Source organism: Globicephala melas, chromosome 3, assembly GCF_963455315.2.
Source record: "Globicephala melas chromosome 3, mGloMel1.2, whole genome shotgun sequence".
NCBI lineage: Eukaryota > Metazoa > Chordata > Mammalia > Artiodactyla > Delphinidae > Globicephala > Globicephala melas.
Window position 1 is genome coordinate 30,421,027 of NC_083316.1, and position 20,036 is coordinate 30,441,062.

General features: G+C 37.9%; 2 protein-coding genes across 6 annotated transcripts in view; one reads left to right on the top strand and one right to left on the bottom strand.

The window, feature by feature from the left end:
* NUP155 (nucleoporin 155) overlaps positions 1-5,909 on the bottom strand; it is a 61,085-nt gene extending 55,176 nt beyond the window's left edge. The window contains exons 1-3 of the mRNA XM_030882094.2: positions 5,641-5,909; positions 2,905-3,042; positions 738-834 (exon numbers count right to left, since the gene is read on the bottom strand). Of these exons, the coding sequence (XP_030737954.1) occupies positions 738-834; positions 2,905-3,042; positions 5,641-5,797 (392 nt within the window). The 5' untranslated portion in view covers positions 5,798-5,909. The remainder of the gene's footprint in view (positions 1-737; positions 835-2,904; positions 3,043-5,640) is intronic.
* A 282-nt stretch (positions 5,910-6,191) lies between these two features.
* WDR70 (WD repeat domain 70) overlaps positions 6,192-20,036 on the top strand; it is a 318,604-nt gene continuing 304,759 nt past the window's right edge. The window contains exons 1-5 of one of the 5 annotated variants that reach the window (XM_060295722.1): positions 6,192-6,322; positions 8,594-8,672; positions 9,275-9,340; positions 11,415-11,498; positions 17,331-17,451. In XM_060295722.1, coding sequence (XP_060151705.1) covers positions 9,322-9,340; positions 11,415-11,498; positions 17,331-17,451 — 224 coding nt within the window. In that variant the 5' untranslated portion in view covers positions 6,192-6,322; positions 8,594-8,672; positions 9,275-9,321. Of the gene's footprint in view, positions 6,323-7,556; positions 7,564-8,593; positions 8,673-8,749; positions 8,888-9,029; positions 9,174-9,274; positions 9,341-11,414; positions 11,499-17,330; positions 17,452-20,036 lie in introns of those variants that run through there. The other 4 variants (XM_070045132.1, XM_060295720.2, XM_060295719.2 and 1 more) reach the window with 4 other exon arrangements.

The window sequence follows — 20,036 nt, forward strand, 5'->3', positions numbered from 1 at the left end:
ATTTCTAATTAAAAAAGAACAGCAAACAAAAATGGTTTAAGCTACAAGTTCTCATATAGTGTCAATTCTGATTCAATGACACTGTATGTTTCTAACAAGTATGTTAACTACTCAGGAGCAAGAGTTACATCTTAATATGGATCTTCCTCTGGTTATCTCACCCCTCACCTAAAGATAATATGATGGAGAACTGGAAGGTAAAATTTTTCTCCAAATAGCCAAGAGTAAGATCATCACATCAATAAACTTTATTTAAGCAAGAATGCCTTGGGCCTTCACTCAGACTCTTTTATACACATTTAATTTACACAAGGTCAAGCCCACAGAATAACAACAAAACTGTTAAGATACTTCAATAAACTAACATCCTCCCACTCCATGATATGCAGGGAAAACAGAGGTCTTTAAAAATCTCAAACCGTCCCTCAAAGAATTACTGCTAGACTATCATTATTATAGGAGTTTGGGAAATAAGACTGCTGCTACTCAGAGTGGTACCCAGATCCCCAGCATCACCTGGGAGCTTGTTACAAACGCAGACTCCTGAGCCTTAATGACTAAAACATAATCCACATTTTAACCCCATCCCCAGGTTGGTATGTATACTGAGAAGCACTGACCCGGATGTTAGAAGAATGAAAGATAAACCAGGCAGCTTTTAATGAGTAGAATACTAGTTGTAATAAAGATAATTTAAATTCTAATCATGCTAAAGCAAACCAGTCATAAATACATACCCATCTTCGTAGTTCCACATGAATATGTCACTGTCAATTGTGAGCCAAGCTCTACTGATAGCAGGGAACACGCCCATCATGCAGTTACACTGCATATCTGAGGTAGTGTGGATGTAAGGTAGAAAGATTTCAAACTCATTTTTCTTAAACTTGTTTCAAAAGATTTTGATTTAAAATGTATGATTAGGGCTTCCCTGGTGGCGCAGTGGTTGAGAGTCCGCCTGCCGATGCAGGGGATACGGGTTCGTGCCCCGGTCCGGGAAGATTGCACATGCCATGGAGCGACTAGGCCCGTGAGCCGTGGCCGCTGAGCCTGCGCGCGTCCGGAGCCTGTGCTCCGCAACGGGAGAGGCCACAACAGTGAGAGGCCCGTGTACCACAATAAATAAATAAGTAAAATAAAATAAAATAAAATGTATGATTAAAAAATCATGACTTATTCACTCTTCAATCAAAAGAGCAAATGAATTATCTTTATTTCCAATGAGTTTAATGAAAGCCATAGTGTATGACAGAAATATTTATTATAACTTCTAAATAAAGCTATCTGACCATTTAAAATGTACTCTAAATAACAAATGTAATGTTTTTGCCATTACTAACTTAAAAAAGTATTGATTCTGAGTAATACCATTGGACTTTAACAGTATAAACTGTTTCACTGGACCAGTTTTTCCAATGGTATAAAAGAGTGATTAAAAAAACCCAAAAAACAGGGACTTCCCCGGTGGTGCAGTGATTAAGAATCCGCCTGCCAATGCAGGGGACACGGGTTCGATCCCTGGTCCAGGAAGATCCCACATGCCATGGAGCAACGAGGCCTATGCGCCACAACTACTGAAGCCTGCAAGTCTAGAGCCCATGCTCTGCAACAAGAGAAGCCCCCGCTCACCACAAGCAGAGAAAGCCTGCACTCAGCAACAAAGACCGAACGCAGCCAAAAATAAAAGTAAAGAAATTTATAAAAAAACAAAAAACAAAAACAGTCGGCACGCTAAAGTCACAGCCAGGTGACAATCTACAAGCCTCGTATAAAATGAAAAATAGACAAAGAATTATTTACGTAATTATAAGATAACGAAACAATTGTGAAAACAAAATAATTTCCGAATTAAAGAAATATCTCTTGTAGATAGTATAGTATTACCAGAGAATTAAAGAATATGAAGAAACTAAGCAAAGGTAGAGTATATGATAAGGTGTATTATTTATTTAATAACACTATTTTACAAAGTCTCAGAGAAACAATGAAAATATAGATTAGATTTTACTAGTTTTCCTATTTATTTTACAAGCATTTTCCCTAATTTTTCATTTCTGTTTTCTAAATCACACTGTATTGAAATATGAAGCCCTTTACTCTGAACAGATTAACATACTTTTAAAAGTCAGATTAAATTTTTATATAGCATCTTGATGTCTTTATTATGAGAGTTACAGACTGATTTTTATAAAAGCTTCCTAGCAAAGAACTATAAATATAGTCCTTTTATAGGGTATGCCACACTGTAAGAAAAACAAATAAAATCTTATTTTTAGAGGATAAGAAAACTCCTCTAACTTCTCAGTCTATGAAGATGGCATTAGTATCAATACTTCAGTTTCTTATACCTTTAGATACAGATTCTTACTGTAATCCTTAGAAATACAATAAATTATAAACTTCAATTCTAAGACACCAGTAAGTGTAAAAACACACCAAAAACTTTTGGGGGGGTATTTCCAGGAGAAAATACCTTGCAGTTTTATTTTAAACATTTTCAGAGCCAGTTCCCAGTTCTAAAATGTTAACATACAGGAAAAAATAAAAACAAAAATCATGGGTCTTTGAATTGAAAAAGAGTGGTAGTAAAAAACTCCCTGTATAGCACTTAATTGGAAAGTAATGCCTTGCCATATATCATTCAAAAATGCAGAGTTGCTTATAAACAATTTACTCTCCTCAATGTCCCCAAACAATTAAAATGTGACTCAATTTTCAACACTCAATTTTACATGAAATTTTCTAGGCACATGGCAAACTACCCACATACTTAAAATGTATTTTAAATAAAACCTTATATGAACTTATACACAATGTGCTAATTAAACACAAAACTAGAATTATAATAATGAGATTACCAATTTTTAAATTTTTTAAAGAGTTAAATACAAAGTAATAGGATACGTCCAAACTGTTCAACAAGTTCAGGTGGGAGAGGAACTCTTCGAATGGAACTGATCTCTGGCAGGTTGGGTACTGACAGCAAACCAGGTCCTTGTAGAGGATAATCCATATCTGACATGCCAGAAACAGTGGGATTATCTACAAAAAATAAAATAAAATAAAAAGCATTTATTTAAAATAATAATGTATTGGACGTCAAATGGGCATACAGAAGTATAGCAAGCTACAAAAAAATTGTGCATCTGGTTCTAAAGGTATAGAGAGAATAAAGTAGTTCTGATCTGACATAAAGGAGGCCTGATAAATTCCAATGTTAAGATGGGGTACAATTACTGATTTCAACACCGAACAGAAGGTTATCTTTCACAAAGACTTTCTCCATAAGAAAAGAAATGTTTAGTTCAATAATTTATAGTGTTTTCCCATTATTTTACTAATCTGAAATGGGAAAAATATTATAAAACAGCTTTGTTATTCTCAGATAAAAACAACTGTGGACAAACAAAATACTGACTGGGGAAAAAACAGCATTTCCTTTCCCACTTAAAAATTTAAAGATTAAAACAATCCATGCCTTTTCCCATTATGTATCCACCCCCCACCCTCAGACCAATATACAAATAAAGGCAACCTCAGAGACGTTGTGGGTTTGGTTCCAGACCACTGCAATAAAATGAACATGCCCAGAAGCGAGTCACATAAATATTTTGGTTTTCCGGTGCATGTAAAAGTTATGTTTACACTATACTGACATCTAAGTGTGCAACAGCATTATGTTTAAAAAAAACAATGTACACACCTTAATTTAAAAAATATTACTAAAAAATGCTGTCACCTGACAAAGCAGGGGTGCCACCAATCTACTGTTAAAAAAAACAGTATCTGCAAAGCGCAATAAAACAAACCACAATAAAATGAGGTATGCCTGTAATTCCACAAAAGCAATATTTTATTGGGGGGAGGAGTGGGAGAGAATCAGACTACTCTATAAACTGCTCTCAACTGGCAACCTTCTCTTCCTCTAAAGCCCAGACACTAAGGACAAGAGCAGGCTGGTCTATTCAGCCTGTCCTTCCTAGTCCTGAGCAAGGTGTTTTAGTTCTGACTATTTACTATTATTATTTACTCAGGCACCTTTTCAGCCTCTCTAAAGTACAAAGATGTTGGGGGAAACTGACATATAAAACAAATTTTTAAATGTATTATGAAAATTTTTAAAATTTATACAACTAGAGAACAAATGCAATCAATCCCTATGTATTGAGTATCCAGCTTCAAAAATTACCAGTAACATGCCCAGTCATGTTTCATATATGTCAGTCACTATCCACTTTTTCCCTAATGTATTTTTTGAAGCAAATCCCAGACATTCCATTTACTCTTAAAACATAATTTTAATAGAACATTACACATGTTCAACTACAGTAGGAACACAAAGGATGGAATTAATAATTCTGGTGAGGATATAAACCTCACCAGAGTTATTTCTGGTTGAGAAAGCCTTCACAGAGAAAGTGGTATTTAATGGAGTCTGGAAGAATAGCTTGTCAAGCAAAGAAGAACATTCTAGAAATGATGAAGAGTACATGTAAAATGAAATCCTGAAGAGGGGGTTCTTATGGGAAACCTGTTAAATTCGGCATAACTGAAACAAGGAGGTCGAGAATAGGATGGAAGAGGGAAAGGAAATTTGGCTGAAGAGGTAGATGTGTGTAAAGGTGGATAGGTTGGACTGGGGTCAGATATGATGAGAAGACCAGAATGTATGGACTGTTTGTACACCTTGCTTTCAGAAATAAGGAGTACAAAGGGAAGAGCGCTATTCAGGATGAGAGTTGCTAACAGGCCACTCAGTTCTTTTAAGACAAGCCCACTGGTAAGTAGCTGCCAGGAGTAAATACTCTTCGCTTTGTTTCTGTCTTTTCTCTGATTATAAGTCAATTAATGACTTTTTATAAATCGTCAAATCTGTCTTTTAGGTTTACATTGCAGATTAACCTGGTTAGATTATCTTGGTTCTTGCTTACCAAAAATCTTGTTTTTATCTTATTTACTCTTCTCCAATTTCCACCTCACAAAGGGGGTCACTTTTTTTCTAGCAACTTGTGTGATGCTATATGCCTTGAGGAGCCTGGCCTTAATTTAAAACAGATAAACAGAATATTTTACGGACACCTCTCTTTGTTGGCACAAAAATCTGCTTTACCCTCCGTGTTCACCCATCATCAGTGCTGATTTCCCTTCATTCCGCTGGTAGTTCTTTTTAACATCTTTCAGGACTTCATATTACACTAACTCCATACATAATAAAGCATATCTCTGAGCGAACATAGTAAATTTCCAAATTAACTTCGTATGCTCTTCAATTTTACTCCAACATTAATATGAGGTATTAACAAGGATGAGAATTGGATCAGGTGATCCTTCTCATCTGGTCTTAGCGATACACACTTGGAGGCAATGAGAAGCTCATTAAGGCTGGAAACTTTGCCTCTTTCTGCTTCAAATGGGGGCTTGCTCCTCATTCCTATCCCCTGAGGTGCCTGTAATGAAGAAAGTGAGAGAAGGAAAAACATTGAAAATGGGCTCTTTTCCGCCCTTCAAAATGCAGCAAACAGCGTCCCAGATCTCAGGACATCTTCGCCGATTCACCCTGCGGATAAGGATCTATTTAGGGAGTCAGACGAGAGTCCTTTGGGATGAGAAACAGTCACCAACTTGGCAACGATCACTCACTTGGGGCAGACACCATGAGCAGATCGGAAAGGTCCGGGTACATGCGGTCTTCTTGTAACTGACGGTCGATGAGCCGCCCCGCATTTTCCAAAGCTTCCTGCAGGGCTGCGGCCGACGTGGACGCCGGCATTGCCGAGCCCAGCAAAGAAGACGGCATATCGAAAATCGGAGACAACAGCGACCGGAGAAAGGCAAAAAGCAAGGAAAATTAGAGAAATCCCAAGACGCTAGCTCAGCCCCAAAGCTTAGGGCGCGCGCGCCAAGCAAGTGCCCCGGCGCCAGCGCATGACGTACTTCCGGTTCATAGGGTGGGGACTATGAAGCCAGCTTTCCGGCGCTGGGAAGAGGAAGCTGTTAGAGGGGGCTGGACGTTGGGGGTGGAGCTAGTGAGCGGGAGGTGCTTCGAAGTGGGCAGGCTGGTTGTTCTGGGCGGGAGGGGGAAATCGGTGGTGGGAGTGGAGGAAGGGAGGGAAGGAGGGAGGAAGGGGAAAGGGGAGGGACTGGGGAAGGGGAGGGATGGGACGGGGTTGGTAGGGGTGGGGAGCAGGAGGGAGCGGGGTCCGGGTAAGTGCGAGCCGGTTAGTGCGGGGGCAGCGCAGGCTGCTCGGGTTCTGGTGGGTTTAGCGCGCGCTTGGATCTGAGTGCCTCGGGGATCGGAAACCTGCAACAGCAACTATTTTGAGTATGCGTGTCAATTTGGTGCTGCAAATAACTTGTCTTCTGAGAGTGGATAGGAGTTGGTAGCTGTTTGTTAAAAAAAGTTTACGTATAAACCAAAATTTCACTAGAAATATGGGCTTCGGTGTAAATTAAAATTCATAAGGTTTTCTATTTCAGTATCGTTACCATTTGACTTTGTGGGACGTTACTGTGAAAAATTATGTTTATGGAATCTTCACAGCGTACAGGGACGTGATGCCTTGCTTTATTTCCCATTTCAGAGGGGAAGCAGGTGGTTCTAATTCACTACTTCATCCCCAGTGCATAGTAGAGGGACTGGTATAGAGTAGGCCACCTAATATATCATCTTCTACAGCAACTGAATTCTGAATTTGTGTCAGACATTGTACCTGTGCAGGGAATATCAAACTGAAACAACATTCCTCTTCTCAAGGTGCTTTATGCAGGGACACACAGGCCAAAAAAACAGAGTGCATCACCATATTTTGTATATGGGGTATGTATTAACTGCAGTAAAAGGGTAAGAGAAATGAGTGAGGAGAGGCAGGATGGGCTTCATTTCATGCAGAAGGCAGCTGGAGTGGTTAAAACAAAGCAGTAGTCTTCAAAGAGCAGTCCTTATTTAGAATACTTAGAATTAGTCCTTATTTAGAGTCTCACCTAAGTTACATCCGATTATATTCATAGTTTAGCAAATCAATAGCTGAATTGCTCTGAATTGGTCTTTTGCTATTTGAATTACTTTTTACTGCCTCAAATAAAGGGTTGACTAAATTTCTGAATATTAAAAATACTGTGATATTACAGATCTATACATATAATTTAAGACTTCATAGCAAGTATACCAAGAAAAATTAGATTTGTATTACTGGTAGATAAATAGGCAGAGGGGTCGCCAGTTGTCAGTTTTCTTTTATTTGGTAGACTACAGATTGAAAACTGACAGTCTGTCACAGGGTTGGTTTGTTTTTAATTTGAGACAAAAAAAGTACAATAGAAAGTTTTCAACTCTACAAATTGGATATCTAACAATACTGGTCTAATAGTCCTGCACACAGCAACAGCATTTCCAAGGATCTAAGTCCAAGACCCTCCATTCATTTACATATTGCAATGGCTGCTTTTCAGCTGCAACTGTTGAGTTGAATAGTTGGTACACAGGCCACATGGACTCAAAGCCTCCGATATTTACCATCCAGCCCTTTATGTGAAAATTTTGCTGAAGACATCTCAAGAATAAAGGTTCTAAAACTTTTGATACCTTTAAAAATTATTAAGGTGTCCAAAGAGGTTTGGTTTTTGTGTGGATTGTTGGTAAAAAGTTAATCAGTCGATCTAAAAAAGAAATGGAAAATTTTATTTGTGCCAAGCTGAGGATTATAACCCGAAACGGCATCTCAGAAAGCTCTAAGGACTGTTCCGCTCATTAGAAGTCAAAACACAGTTATACAAGTTTTTCGAAACAGAGGGCTGTACATTAAATGATGTATTACTGACAGTTTACACAGTCCAGATCTAACCATCATCTTGGCCACTTTCAAGATCAAGAAGGAACGTTATCTTTTAGGGAGTTGTCTTGTTGATGCTAGGAGAATGTTGCTCTTTATGGTTGAGCAGGTATTTCCGCTGATGGTGGAGGTTTGGTTGATACAAAATGCATATACACAATGCACAGTAGAGAGGAGAGAGGAGGTCAAAAGGCAGAGAAATGTTTTTGTGTTTGAATTTTTCTTGTCTTGCGACAAAATATGAATTTTATTTCACAGGTTTATTTTTGTTAATAATTGCTAATATCTCATAAAAATGAGAAATTTAAAAAATAACTTATTTAAAAGAATAAGCCTAATCCTCGTTAATATAAATAACACATATTTTATGAAAAATCGCCATAGTATCTAAAACTAAACCATTAGAAGAATGCTGTTATTTTACATTTTTGCAGATCTCTTAAATGTTTGGCTAAATAAGAGATAACCAGATTTCATATCTCTTGTTGTTACTTGTTTAGTTGAAGTACACGAAGAAAAGGGGGCCTCACAGAGTTATGCAGCTGGAAAAGGGAGTATTTTAATAACCTTTTTAGACACTTGTAAATATTCTCTGACAGCATACCAAAACTAAACAAATGGTAGTCTCTTAATGGTTAGTTGTGACGTGGAATTTGAAACCATCTTTAGAATTCTGAGGATTAAGTGTCACCTTGCCAGTAAACGCGTCTTTTTTTTGGCTCATTGGGTCTTCGTTGCTGTGCGCGGACTTTTTCTGGTTGCAGCGAGTGGGGACTACTCTTCGTTGCAGTGCGCAGTCTGCTCATTGCAGTGGCTTCTCTTGTTTTGGAGCACGGGCTGTAGGTACGTGGGCTTCAGTAGGTGTGGCGTGTAGGCTCAGTAGTTGTGGCTCAGTGGACTCTACAGAGCAGGCTCAGTAGCTGTGGCATAAGGGCTTAGTTGCTCTGCGGCATGTGGGGTCTTTCCAGATTAGCGCTCGAACCGATGTGCCCTGAGTTGGCAGACGGATTCTTAACCGCTGCACCACCAGAGAAGTCCCGATAAACGCGTCTTACAAAGTAAAAAGTGTTACAGAAACTGCAGCTAATATTCCCCTTCCCGTGGGTTCAATCTGAAGCCAGCTTCTGTGGCGCTTATACTCCGCCAGCCCGCTAGGGCGGCGCTGCTTAGGAGGCCTCTGTCCCTTCGCGGAAGGCGCCGCTCTTGGCCTTGGCGGCGAGGCTGACGCTCGGAGGCGATACTTCCTGCCTGGTTTGCTGCTACTGTTTAGCAGCTGTTTGGGTTGTGGGTGTTGCTGGTTCTGTGGCGGGTGGCAGACCATGGAGCGCCCCGGACCCAGCGGCGGTGGGTTCAGTGAGGCGAGCGCCGGCGGGGTGGGTCGGGCAGGGCCGACGGCGCTGGGGGCTCCGCACTAACAAGGCCTTTTCTCTTTTCTCTCGTCCCAGTGACAGGCTCAGACGCATCAGGACCGGACCCGCAGCTGGCGGTCACCATGGGCTTCACGGGGTTCGGTGAGTGACTGCCCTAGGCATGGTCCCGTTTCATTTTGCAGAGATTTTAAGAGCCGCAGGTTGGGAGGGGGGCCCGAGGTGTCACCTGTGTTCCACCCCTTCCGCAGTGCCAAGTTCTCATTATTTTAGCTCTAATGTGTTTATCTTGCAATTTTTAGACACAGTCTTCCCCATCCGGTTTCTAACTCCTGCCTGTCTCTTGGGACCAGCTCAGGTGACACTTATGAGAAGGCTAGTGAGAAAGAAAGATTGCTTTGTGACCCACGCGGTGGAGGGTGTTGGTTGATGGAGGGAGTTGTCTCATTGCGTCCTGAGCCTGAGCGCTAACCACTGACTGTGGTCTGTAATAAGATGGCCCTTTTGGCAACAAATGGGCCATTAGGTGATGTTATAATAGTAAATCTTTTATTTTATTAAGTTGTAGTTGATTTATAATGTCATGTTAGTTTTCGGTGTTCAGCACAGTGATTCAGTTATATATATTCACTTATATATGTATATTCTTTTTCCTTTTAGGTTATTATAAAATATTGAGTATAGTTCCCTGTGCTATACAGTAGTTCCTTGTAGGTTAGTCTTTTTTGATTCCAGTTTTTCTATTCCAGAATCTTCATTTCAGTCTCTCTTCTGTTCATTCATACATTCATTTATTCTGGTAACATCTTGAGCCACAAAACATATTTACTATCTTCTAGGTGGTCATGGCTACAAAAGTACCGTATACTTCTGTAGTATTTTGGTACTTATTTTTGTTTCAGTTCTTTTAAATCGCTTTCTCCCCAATTTCAAAGGGAGCACATGTAAATAGCAGGAAAATATAAAGAACCCAATAAATAAGAAGGAAGAAAGTAAAATCATTCATAATTTCATGTTCTAGAAATGAAGACTTAAAAGTTAGTTTGTTTTCCAGTTTTTCCTGTTGTAAGATCGTATATGTGTACAGTTTTATATTCTTAATTATATAGAATTTGTTTAATTCTTAATAGTTTGAGGATTTTCCCATATTATAAAATGCTTTTCCAAAACATGATTTTTAATGGTTGAATAGTAGATAGAAATGCTATAATTTGTAATATTTTTAACTTTATCCCACATAGTTTCTAACTTTTATCAGTAATACTAAAATAAACATTTTTATAAATAACTCTTTTATCTCCTTTTGTAAAAGGAGTTTTATGCATATTTCCATAGGGTAGATTTCTAAAAGAGGGACTACTTTGATAAAAAATACAGATATTAAAAAGTAACAAAAAATTGGGCATATAGCTTTTAAAGCTTCTTGATATATATTGTCATAATGCTGTTCAGAAAGGTGGTTTCAGTTTATAACAAAGTCAGTAGTGTGTAAGAAAGCCATTTTTATCATATTCTGGCAAACAAACATAGAATAGGTAATATTATTAAAAAAAAAAAAGTCAGTAAAAGCAAATACAACATTGTTTCCAAGCAGATTCAGGTTGTCAGAATGTCAGTTCCTTGTGGTTTCCTTATTTCCTTATTGGCTGTCTGGTGGGAGTTGCTTAGCTCTTTTAGATACCTGCATCACTTGTCTTCTTGCCCCCTTCATCTTCAAGGGAACTGCAGCTCTTGTCAAGTTTCAGATCTCTCTGACTTCTGCTATATCTATTCTGCATCTTTGCATGTAAGGGCTCCTATGATTAGATTGGGCTGGCCAGTATAGTCTCCCATTTTTTAAGTCCATAACCTTAATTAATCTGCAGAGTCCCTTTTACCCTGTAATGTAATGTATTCTCAGGTTTCAGGGATTAGGATATGAATATTCTCTATTCTGCCTAGCACACCAGTGTTTCAGTTTCAAGGAGTAGGGTCTAGATGAATTACAGGAGGATGGGAAAGTTGGCTGGTTAATGTTATTTAGCGATGAGATTGTAATTAAAAATTCCCTGGAAAGTAAACTCTTTCTTCATTGATATTTTATGGTTATTTTGTAGCCCTACTATAAATTAGGTAGACTTAAGTGGTTATTGTTCAGTCAGTAAGTATTTATTTAGTACGTAAAGTTTGGCCAACTTAGTTCAGGAAAATCATAGTCTGCTACTTATTTCTGTTTTAGGGAAAAAAGCTCGCACATTTGATTTGGAAGCAATGTTTGAACAAACTCGAAGAACAGCAGTGGAAAGAAGTCGGAAAACACTGGGTAAGAAGTTCAGTTACTTGCTCTTTTATAGGATTAAATACTGTATCCAGCTTACACCAGTGTCCTACCAGTTATAAAATTATAAGACTGAAAAAAATTTCAAAATTGTTAAAAGACCATATGTGCTGGTTCCTTTGGAAGCAGACGCCTTTTTGTCTTTGTTTTTTTAAACACGATCAAAGTTGCATCTAAACAGGATAAGAAGGTCTGAGAGCTAAAATCTTTTAGTAGTGTGAGGTATGAACAAACAAGGATTCAAAATTAATTTATAAGAATCAGAGCAGTGATTTCTTTATTACCTCTTCTCCCCCCCTCTATCTGATTCTCATTTCATTTTTTTCTTTCCTGCTTACAGCGGAACCAGTATTTGGAAGGCTGGGCGAGAGGTGGCTCTCAGAGCTGTGTACACCACTGACCGTTGACCCAGACAGTATAGAAAATTGAGACAAACAGTGAATGTGGCTGCTGCTGTTGAATATCTGCATTAATAAGTTGTATCAGACATTTAATGAAGGCCTTAACTTCCAGACTGTGTGGTTTGATACCAGGTGGTTAGCAATTCTAGATACCACCTCAGGGTCTTAGAAGGAGACTGACTCCTCTACTGCTTTCTTTAGATCTGATTCAGATCATTCTTACACTAGAGAAAGGATAGATGTAACCTGATAGAGCAGAAAGGGCTAGAAGCCAGAGACAGGACTCCTGGAAAAATTTAAGTGAATGTTATTCCAGCACTTGTCATTGTTGGTTTTAAAATGATAAATTATGTAGCAGTAATATCTCATATTTGGGACGCGCACTTGATATGAAATGTTTTTGGTTTTTGGAAGAATAACAGTTTTTGTTGTGTATGTGTGGTGAAAAGACAGCTATCTACATATAGTATGTATTTTTTTAAAAAACACTTTCATTTCTACATTCAGTGTAACATAGTAATGAACTCCCGTATACCTATCACACAGATTTAACTACTGTAACAGTTCATGGCCAGTGTTAGTTCCATTTACTTCTCCTCTTAGATTACTTTGACACAAATCCTAGGTACATTATCTCACCCATAAATATTTTAGTATGTCTTTAAGAGATAAGGATTTGGAAAGATCTTAACCAAAATACTCTTACTACACCTAAAAATATTAAATAATTTAATATTATCAAACAATATGTAAACACATGCTATCTGCAGCATACACGAATGTGTTATACACTTAATTTTTAAATGTTTTAGTGAACACTTACACTGTTACAGTATAACTTTCTTGTATTTACCTCTTTCAGTGTGTGATACAAAATGCTTTGAATAGGGATTGTCTTATTCTCCTACCTAAGTTTTATAGTCCCCAGGACCATGCCTTCCAAGATAGGTTCTCAATATATATTTGTGAAGATTGAATTGAATTTAAAACTGCAATACTGCCTTTAAAAAAATAAATCCTGCATCTTTGGAGAATGTTTTTTAAATGGCATGATGAATAGTAAAGAGTTTGGGTTTTGGAGTTGGAGGATGCAGGTTTAAGGGTTAACCCCACATTCCACTAGATGAATGACATTGGATGGATTTTCAAATTTCAGATCCTTAATTTCCCCATCAGTTTGGTGGCAATAATAATAAGATCTCTCTTAGAAGATTCTTGAAGGAATTAAGATGTTGGGCAGAGTACTTTTTAAACAGCAGTGTTATAAATATCACTTTTAGTTCCTGTCATTTTTCTTAGTGAAGTATGTATGCATTTAGCACCTAAGAGGAATTCCAGTAAAGAGTTATTACATTTTTAAAATTTTGAAAAATTACCTCAAGACCATGTATTCCTATTGATACTTGTGGATGAATTAAATGCGTTCAACTTTCTTGATTTAGTGTTACAGTCTTGGATATGGGCTGCTGTTTCTACCCCTGATCTAAACACAAGAATCCAAAGTTTGACTTACTTTTCTTAAAAGAAACGTTAACAAATTCTGATATGGGCATATTTTATTTAATGATTGGTATTGGAATCTTTTCCTGGGCTTTGACATCAGACTTGAGGAAAATAAGAACTTTGGTCCCTTTTAATGGCAAGTTTAATTGTCTGTGTATACGGACGTGAAATTTTGGTTGTTAAATGCTCTAACAGAAAGGATGAGTTACTGTAAAACTTCAATAAAATATGTGTTATGTAAAATGTCAGGGAATAATGTTTCAAATTTTTTTGTTAACCTTTTACTTTTTAAAAATTAATTAAGTATATGTTTTGGCTGCATTGGGTCTTGGTTGCTGCACACAGGCTTTCTCTGGTTGCATTGTGGGAGCTTCTCATTGCTGTGGCTTCTCTTGTTGTGGAGCAGGGACCCTAGGTGCACAGGCTTCAGTAGTTGTGGCACGTGGGCTCAGTAGTTGGGGCGCGTGGGCTCTGGAGCGCAGCCTCAGTAGTTGTGGCACCCGGGCTTAGTTGCTCCACAGCATACGGGATCTTCCTGGACCAGGGATCGAACCTGTGTCCCCTGCATTGGCAGGCAGATTCTTAACCACTGTGCCACCAGGCAAGTCCTTGGATAGTTTGCTGTTTAACCTAAATGAGAGTTGCATACGTCTGGGGTGCTTTTGCAGAAATGGCTATCCAAAATTGGTAACTATCTGAGAGTAGAGAGTTAACAATAAAATGAGGTACTTGGAAGAATAAAATGAGGTGATGGGGGGTAGGTTAATTCACTTTTGTTAAGGGAACATATGGAGCATTTTTACAGTGTTTACAGTGTTCTTGGTCCTACGTTCAGTAAAAATATGTGAAAATGATCCCCTTGGTCAGGGAGCTACAGTTTATTGAATTATGTTTCATTTTGGTTTGTCCTCAGTCAACAATGAGGAAAAAAATATTTTTTTTCCTCAAAAATGTCTTTTCTTTTTTCTTCTTGCTTTTATGAAGCAGCAGGTGACAGCAGAAGCCTCTCTGAATAGAAAATCCTTACTATTGTTAAAAAAAAAGTTAAATTTTAAATTAAAAAGTTAGATCTTCACCAGGATGGGGCAAATAGTTTGGAGGATTCATCCCCTGTGAAGGAACTCTAGTTAAGTGGGTGGGTCATAGTTTCCAGATAGTCTGGTGACAAGTAAGCAATAAAGGGCTGTACTTTATGGCCCATTGGAGAGAGAGGCAGGCTCACTGTTTTATAAGGTAGGTGGTAGTCGTTGGATAATTTTACAGTCTCTAGAAAGTCTGGTCACATCAAGCAAAGTTACAGTTGTAGAGCCTCAATTCACTGCTTTGAGGCTTAATAGCTCTGTTACTTCTCTGCCTTGGATTTGTCAACTATAAAGGGAGGATAGTAGTATCTACTTAAACTGTATTGTATAATTGAAATTTGCTAGGACAGTAGAACTTAAATGTTATTACCCCCCCCCAAAAAGGTAAATATGTGGGGTGATGGTTGTGTTCATTGACTCCATGGGGAGAATTCTATCACAATGTATTTTTGTACCAAATCATCACATTGTGCACTTTACATATCTCACAGTTTTATTTGCCAGTTATACTCCAATAAAGGTGAAGAAAAAAAGTTTCTACTTCAGGGATTGTTATGAAGATTAAAGGAGTTAATTTTTTTTAACATCTTTATTGGAGTATAATTGCTTTACAATGGTGTGTTAGTTTCTGCTTTATAACAAAGTGAATCAGCTATACATATACATATATCCCCATATCTCCTCCCTCTTGCGTCTCCCTCCCACCCTCCCTAGACCACCCCTCTAGGTGGTCACAGAGCACCGAGCTGATCTCCCTGTGCTATGCAGCTGCTTCCCACTAGCTAGCTATTTTACGTTTGGTAGTATATATAAGTCCATGCCACTCTTTCACTTCGTCCCAACTTACCCTTTCCCCTCATATCCTCAAGTCCGTTCTCTACATCTGCGGTAAAGGAGTTAATTTACAGGAAATACTTAAAAGAATGCCTACTACATAGCATAGTAAGCTCCATGTATTAGTTGCTATTATTTTTGTTAAAAAGGTTGATATTAAGATGCTAATGGTTACTTTCAAAGAAGTCATAGAAGACCTAATAAAAAAATTGCTTAAATAAGAAAGGTTTAGTATTGCACTATGACAAGAACTCTGGAGTGGGGCTGTTCTGTCTCCTGCGTCCTGATATGAAGGACATGAAGTTTTTTCCCCTTTTTTCTGCTTTGCCAGCTTTAGACTGTTGGCTTGTCCTAAGCAGACTGTCCTCATGTCTCAAAATTTTGTCAGCTAAATTTTGTTACATGCAGGTGACCACCTCCACAGGCTGAAAGGAGACTTTCCTGTAACACTTTTTAGGAGCAAGAAAACCTTTCTCAAATGTACCTTCAGCTGACTTCCCCTCACATGTTATTAGCCGGTATTAGTGTGGCACATCATTTGCAAAAACAGCCATTGCAAGAGCACTATGGTTGACTTGGAATCAAACTTCAGCCCCCCTGTGCAGGGAGGGGCCCAGCAGCTCCTGAAACACAGTGTTGCTTCTTACCTAGGGAGAACTGTGGTTTTGGCAAGGAGAAAGAGAGAAGTGGCTGTTGTGTAGGTGGCTAGTAACGTGTGCCTTAGTATCGTTTCCTGATTAGGGTCAGAACTGCCCCTAAGACCTGAGCCTACAGTTCAAGTGTGGCCTTCCCCGCTTCACTCTCCAATCCCCCCTCACCCTGGAGGGAATGGAGGGAATGTCTGGAGAAGCAGGATGAAGGTCGGAGCCCAGCAGGCTCACTCTTAAATTTGGGCATTATCCTTCTCTTATTGTTTTCAGCCTCCTCCAGCATCAGAGGGCCGAATTGTTAACTCCTAACCCAGCCCAGTGGAGAGCACAAAAAAATTAACCTGAGCTATGCCTTATCTCTTCCTGGAGAGTTTTATCTTCCATGTTTGAAACAAAAGACTAGTTGTTGACGCTAGTTGCTGCCTATCTCCTTGTTACTCATCCTCTACATCCTAGCAACAAAAGACCTAAAGAGTACAACATTCCAATTAATAAGTGCCCTTTGATACTACTTAACTTTGGGTGTATTATTCTTCATTATTAACTTAAGAAGTAAATGTTAAAGATTATCTCAGGTTATTGAGGATGGTGGCAATTGAGAACAAGCCTTATTCATATAATTAATTTCCTTCCTATGTGCTTTCCGCCCCAGTTGTTGAGTGAGATTATCAGACGAGAAAGATTAGATTTCCTTGGAATAATTTTTTTTGTCTTTCCAAGGTAAACAACTCTGGAAACTAAATGTAATTCAACTTTCCTCATAATTTTGGTAGAAAGTTTCTGACCAAAAATCCAGTTTGGGAAATTCAGAAAGGAATTTTTGGTTTAAAATGTTAAAAGTGAAAGGTGAGATTACCTAAAATCTTACCTTTGAATGCTTTCTTCTGGTCACTTGCCACATCTTTTTACATAGTACAGTCATGGTTCATATACTGTTCACGTGTTAATTTTGCTTAGCATATCTGTTTATATTTTCTCAGATTTGTGCATTTTCCATTACTTTTTTTTTTTTTTTTTTTTTTTGGCTCTGCTGCATGGCTTGTAGGATCTTAGTTCCCTGACCAGGGATTGAACTCAGGCCACTGCAGTGAAAGCACTGAGTCTTAACCACTGGACTGCCAGGGATTTCTCTTCTATCACTATTTTTATTGGCTGTATTTCATATTATGTTGATACACAGTAAACTTCAGTTATTTTCTCAGTGTTGGGCATTTAGATTGATAATTTTTTTTGCTGTTACTGGTAACATGTCTATGTTACATCTTTGTAACTAAGTTAATTTATAGCATTTTAAATAATAACAAATTTTGAAGCCTAACTGTTGAAAAAATTTTATAATCTTTTCAGAAGCAAGAGAAAAAGAGGAAGAAATGAACAGAGAGAAAGAATTAAGAAGGCAAAGCGAAGATCTTGAACCAACATCTTCAGGCTCAAATATGGCCAGAGATTGCTCTAAATCATCTTCCAGGTGCTTGTCTTTCTCAAAAGAATGCTATTAAACTACCTTTTTCTAGGCGTTCGTAACACAATTTAGGCAAAGTTCCTAATACTAAAAGCTTGAATAATTTCTCCCATTTCAGGCAATTGTGTATGTCTAGAACCAGGAAAAAGTCATTTGTCACATTGTAAATCAATTGACTTTTTCTGAAGTGTTCCAGATGAAGTATTAAAATCTATGCCTTTTGGGCTTCCCTGGTGGCGCAGTGGTTAAGAGTCCGCCTGCCAATGAAGGGGACGTGGGTTCGTGCCCAGGTCTGGGAGGATCCCACATGCCGCGGAGCGGCTGGGCCCGTGAGCCATGGCCGCTGGGCCTGCCCGTCCGGAGCCTGTGCCCTGCAATGGGAGAGGCCACAACAGTGAGAGGCCCGCGTACCATAAAAAAAAAAAAAAAAAAAAAAATCTATGCCTTTTGACTGCAGAGCATAACTACGTAAAGTTGGAAAGATGTTGACAAGTTTATTATTTTTTTCATGTCTATTTTGTCATTTACATCTTTTGTCCCTTTCCCCAGACTCTGCATTCATAACCTTTTTTGGTAGGATCCTTTATGGAAATAGATAATAAGAAAGAATATAAATAGAGGCACATTATAAAGTTTATCGAGTTATAGGAGAAAGCAGCCATTGAAATTACTTTAAATTGAAATTTAATACTATGTAACTTAATTACTAAGAACTTTAAACAATATAAATAGGTATATAGATATCAAATCTAGGTGGATAATATGAGAATTCTAATGTTGTTTAGATATATTTTAAATCATCAAATTGGTTACATAAACTATTCATGGCAAATTTCACCAGTGGATTTCACTATTTCCTCTTTTTACAGTAGAAAAACATAAAATATCTAAATACACAAAATATCACTTATACTATGTAATTGCATTTTTTGTTCACCCAGAAGGTGCATTCTTTGGTATCTCAGTCTAGGCTGTTGAGCAGAATATCTCTCCATAATAGTGTTGGTTGGTCTTTTCTATAACTTCTCTTTGCGGAGGGAAGGGATATCTATATGGGACTACAAGTCTGGTTCTCCGTTTTCATAACAGTGCAACCTTAACATCTATTTAGTCTCTGAAGCATATGAGTATCTTTGCATATATTAGTAAAGAGCAGGGGTCAGCAAACTTTTTCTGTCAAGGACAGATAGTAAATATTTTAGGAATTGGGGTCCATGTAGTCTCTTTCTCAACTACTCAATTCTGCCATAGACGACACGTAAATGAATGGGCTTATCTGTGTTCAGTAAATCTTTAAAAAACAAACACTGGGCCAAATTTTACCAACCCCTGCTGGAGAGTGTCCTTTCTTTATATTAGTCAAAAAATGCAGTTTAGCATTGTCTATGGTTTTATATCAGTTGTCAGTCTTACAATGTCTTTGGGTTTCAATATGATAGGGAAAAAAACCCTTTTTCCTAAGAGGAACATTTAGTATTTACCTTTAGTTTCTTATTTTTGGGATGATTTAAGATGTCAAAAAACTACTGTTGTGTTTTTGGAAATTTATCTTATTGCTAAGGTTTTGACAAACAAATGATTCCATTAATTGAAAATTGTAAAAATTTCAGTAGTTTTGTTGATTCTGTTTTTTCTGCAATACTAACTTTAAAGTCCAGAGATAAAGAACGTGCAGTATTGGTACTGAGAATAAATTTTATTGATATAACAAAACCCAGCATTACTTTTGTCATTAGTGATTAAAATTACAGAACTACTGTTGAGATTATAATTACAGATCTTCTTGACTTATGATGGGGTTATGTCCAGATAAACCCATCATAAATTGCAAATATTGTTAAGTCAAAAATGCATTTAATACACCACCTACTGAATATCAAAGCTTAGCCTAGTCTGCCTTAAACATGCTCGGAACACTTATATTAGCCTACATCTGGGCAAAGCCATAGAACACAAAGCCTATTTTATAATAAAGTATTGGCTATCTCAAGTAATTTATTAAATACAATACTAAAGTAAAAAACAGAATGGTTGTATGGGTACAGAATGGTTGTAGGTGTACTGATTGTTTACCCTGATGATTGTGTGGCTGACTGGGAGCTGTGACTTGCCGCCACTGCCCAGCATCATGAGAGAGTTTGGTACTGTTTATTGCCAGTCCTGGAAAAGATCAAAATTCAAAATTCAGTGTATGGTTTCTACTGAATGAGTATTGCTTTCACACCATTGTAGAGTTGAAAAATCGTTAAGTCTAAATTGTAAGTGGGGACCATCTATATCAAATATAAAGATAGGAATGATATATCAAGAAAAATAAAATAATACAACTTCATTACAGTATTTTGTTGATCAAAAGAATGGAAGTTTACTTATCCCTGTTTCAGAAGGCATTGAATGAATAATCCATGGCGGATGAATAGCCTGTCAGAAGCTTAACTGAGACTATATTAATATCAGATATATTTTATCTAGATTTTCTTTCTCTATTATAGGAGTCTTTAAGCTATTTCTGCTTAAACATTGAGTCTTGTTACTAGTGAAATAATTTCACTGTAGCTAAATTAAATTTGAAGTCCGTTTAAAAAAATAGC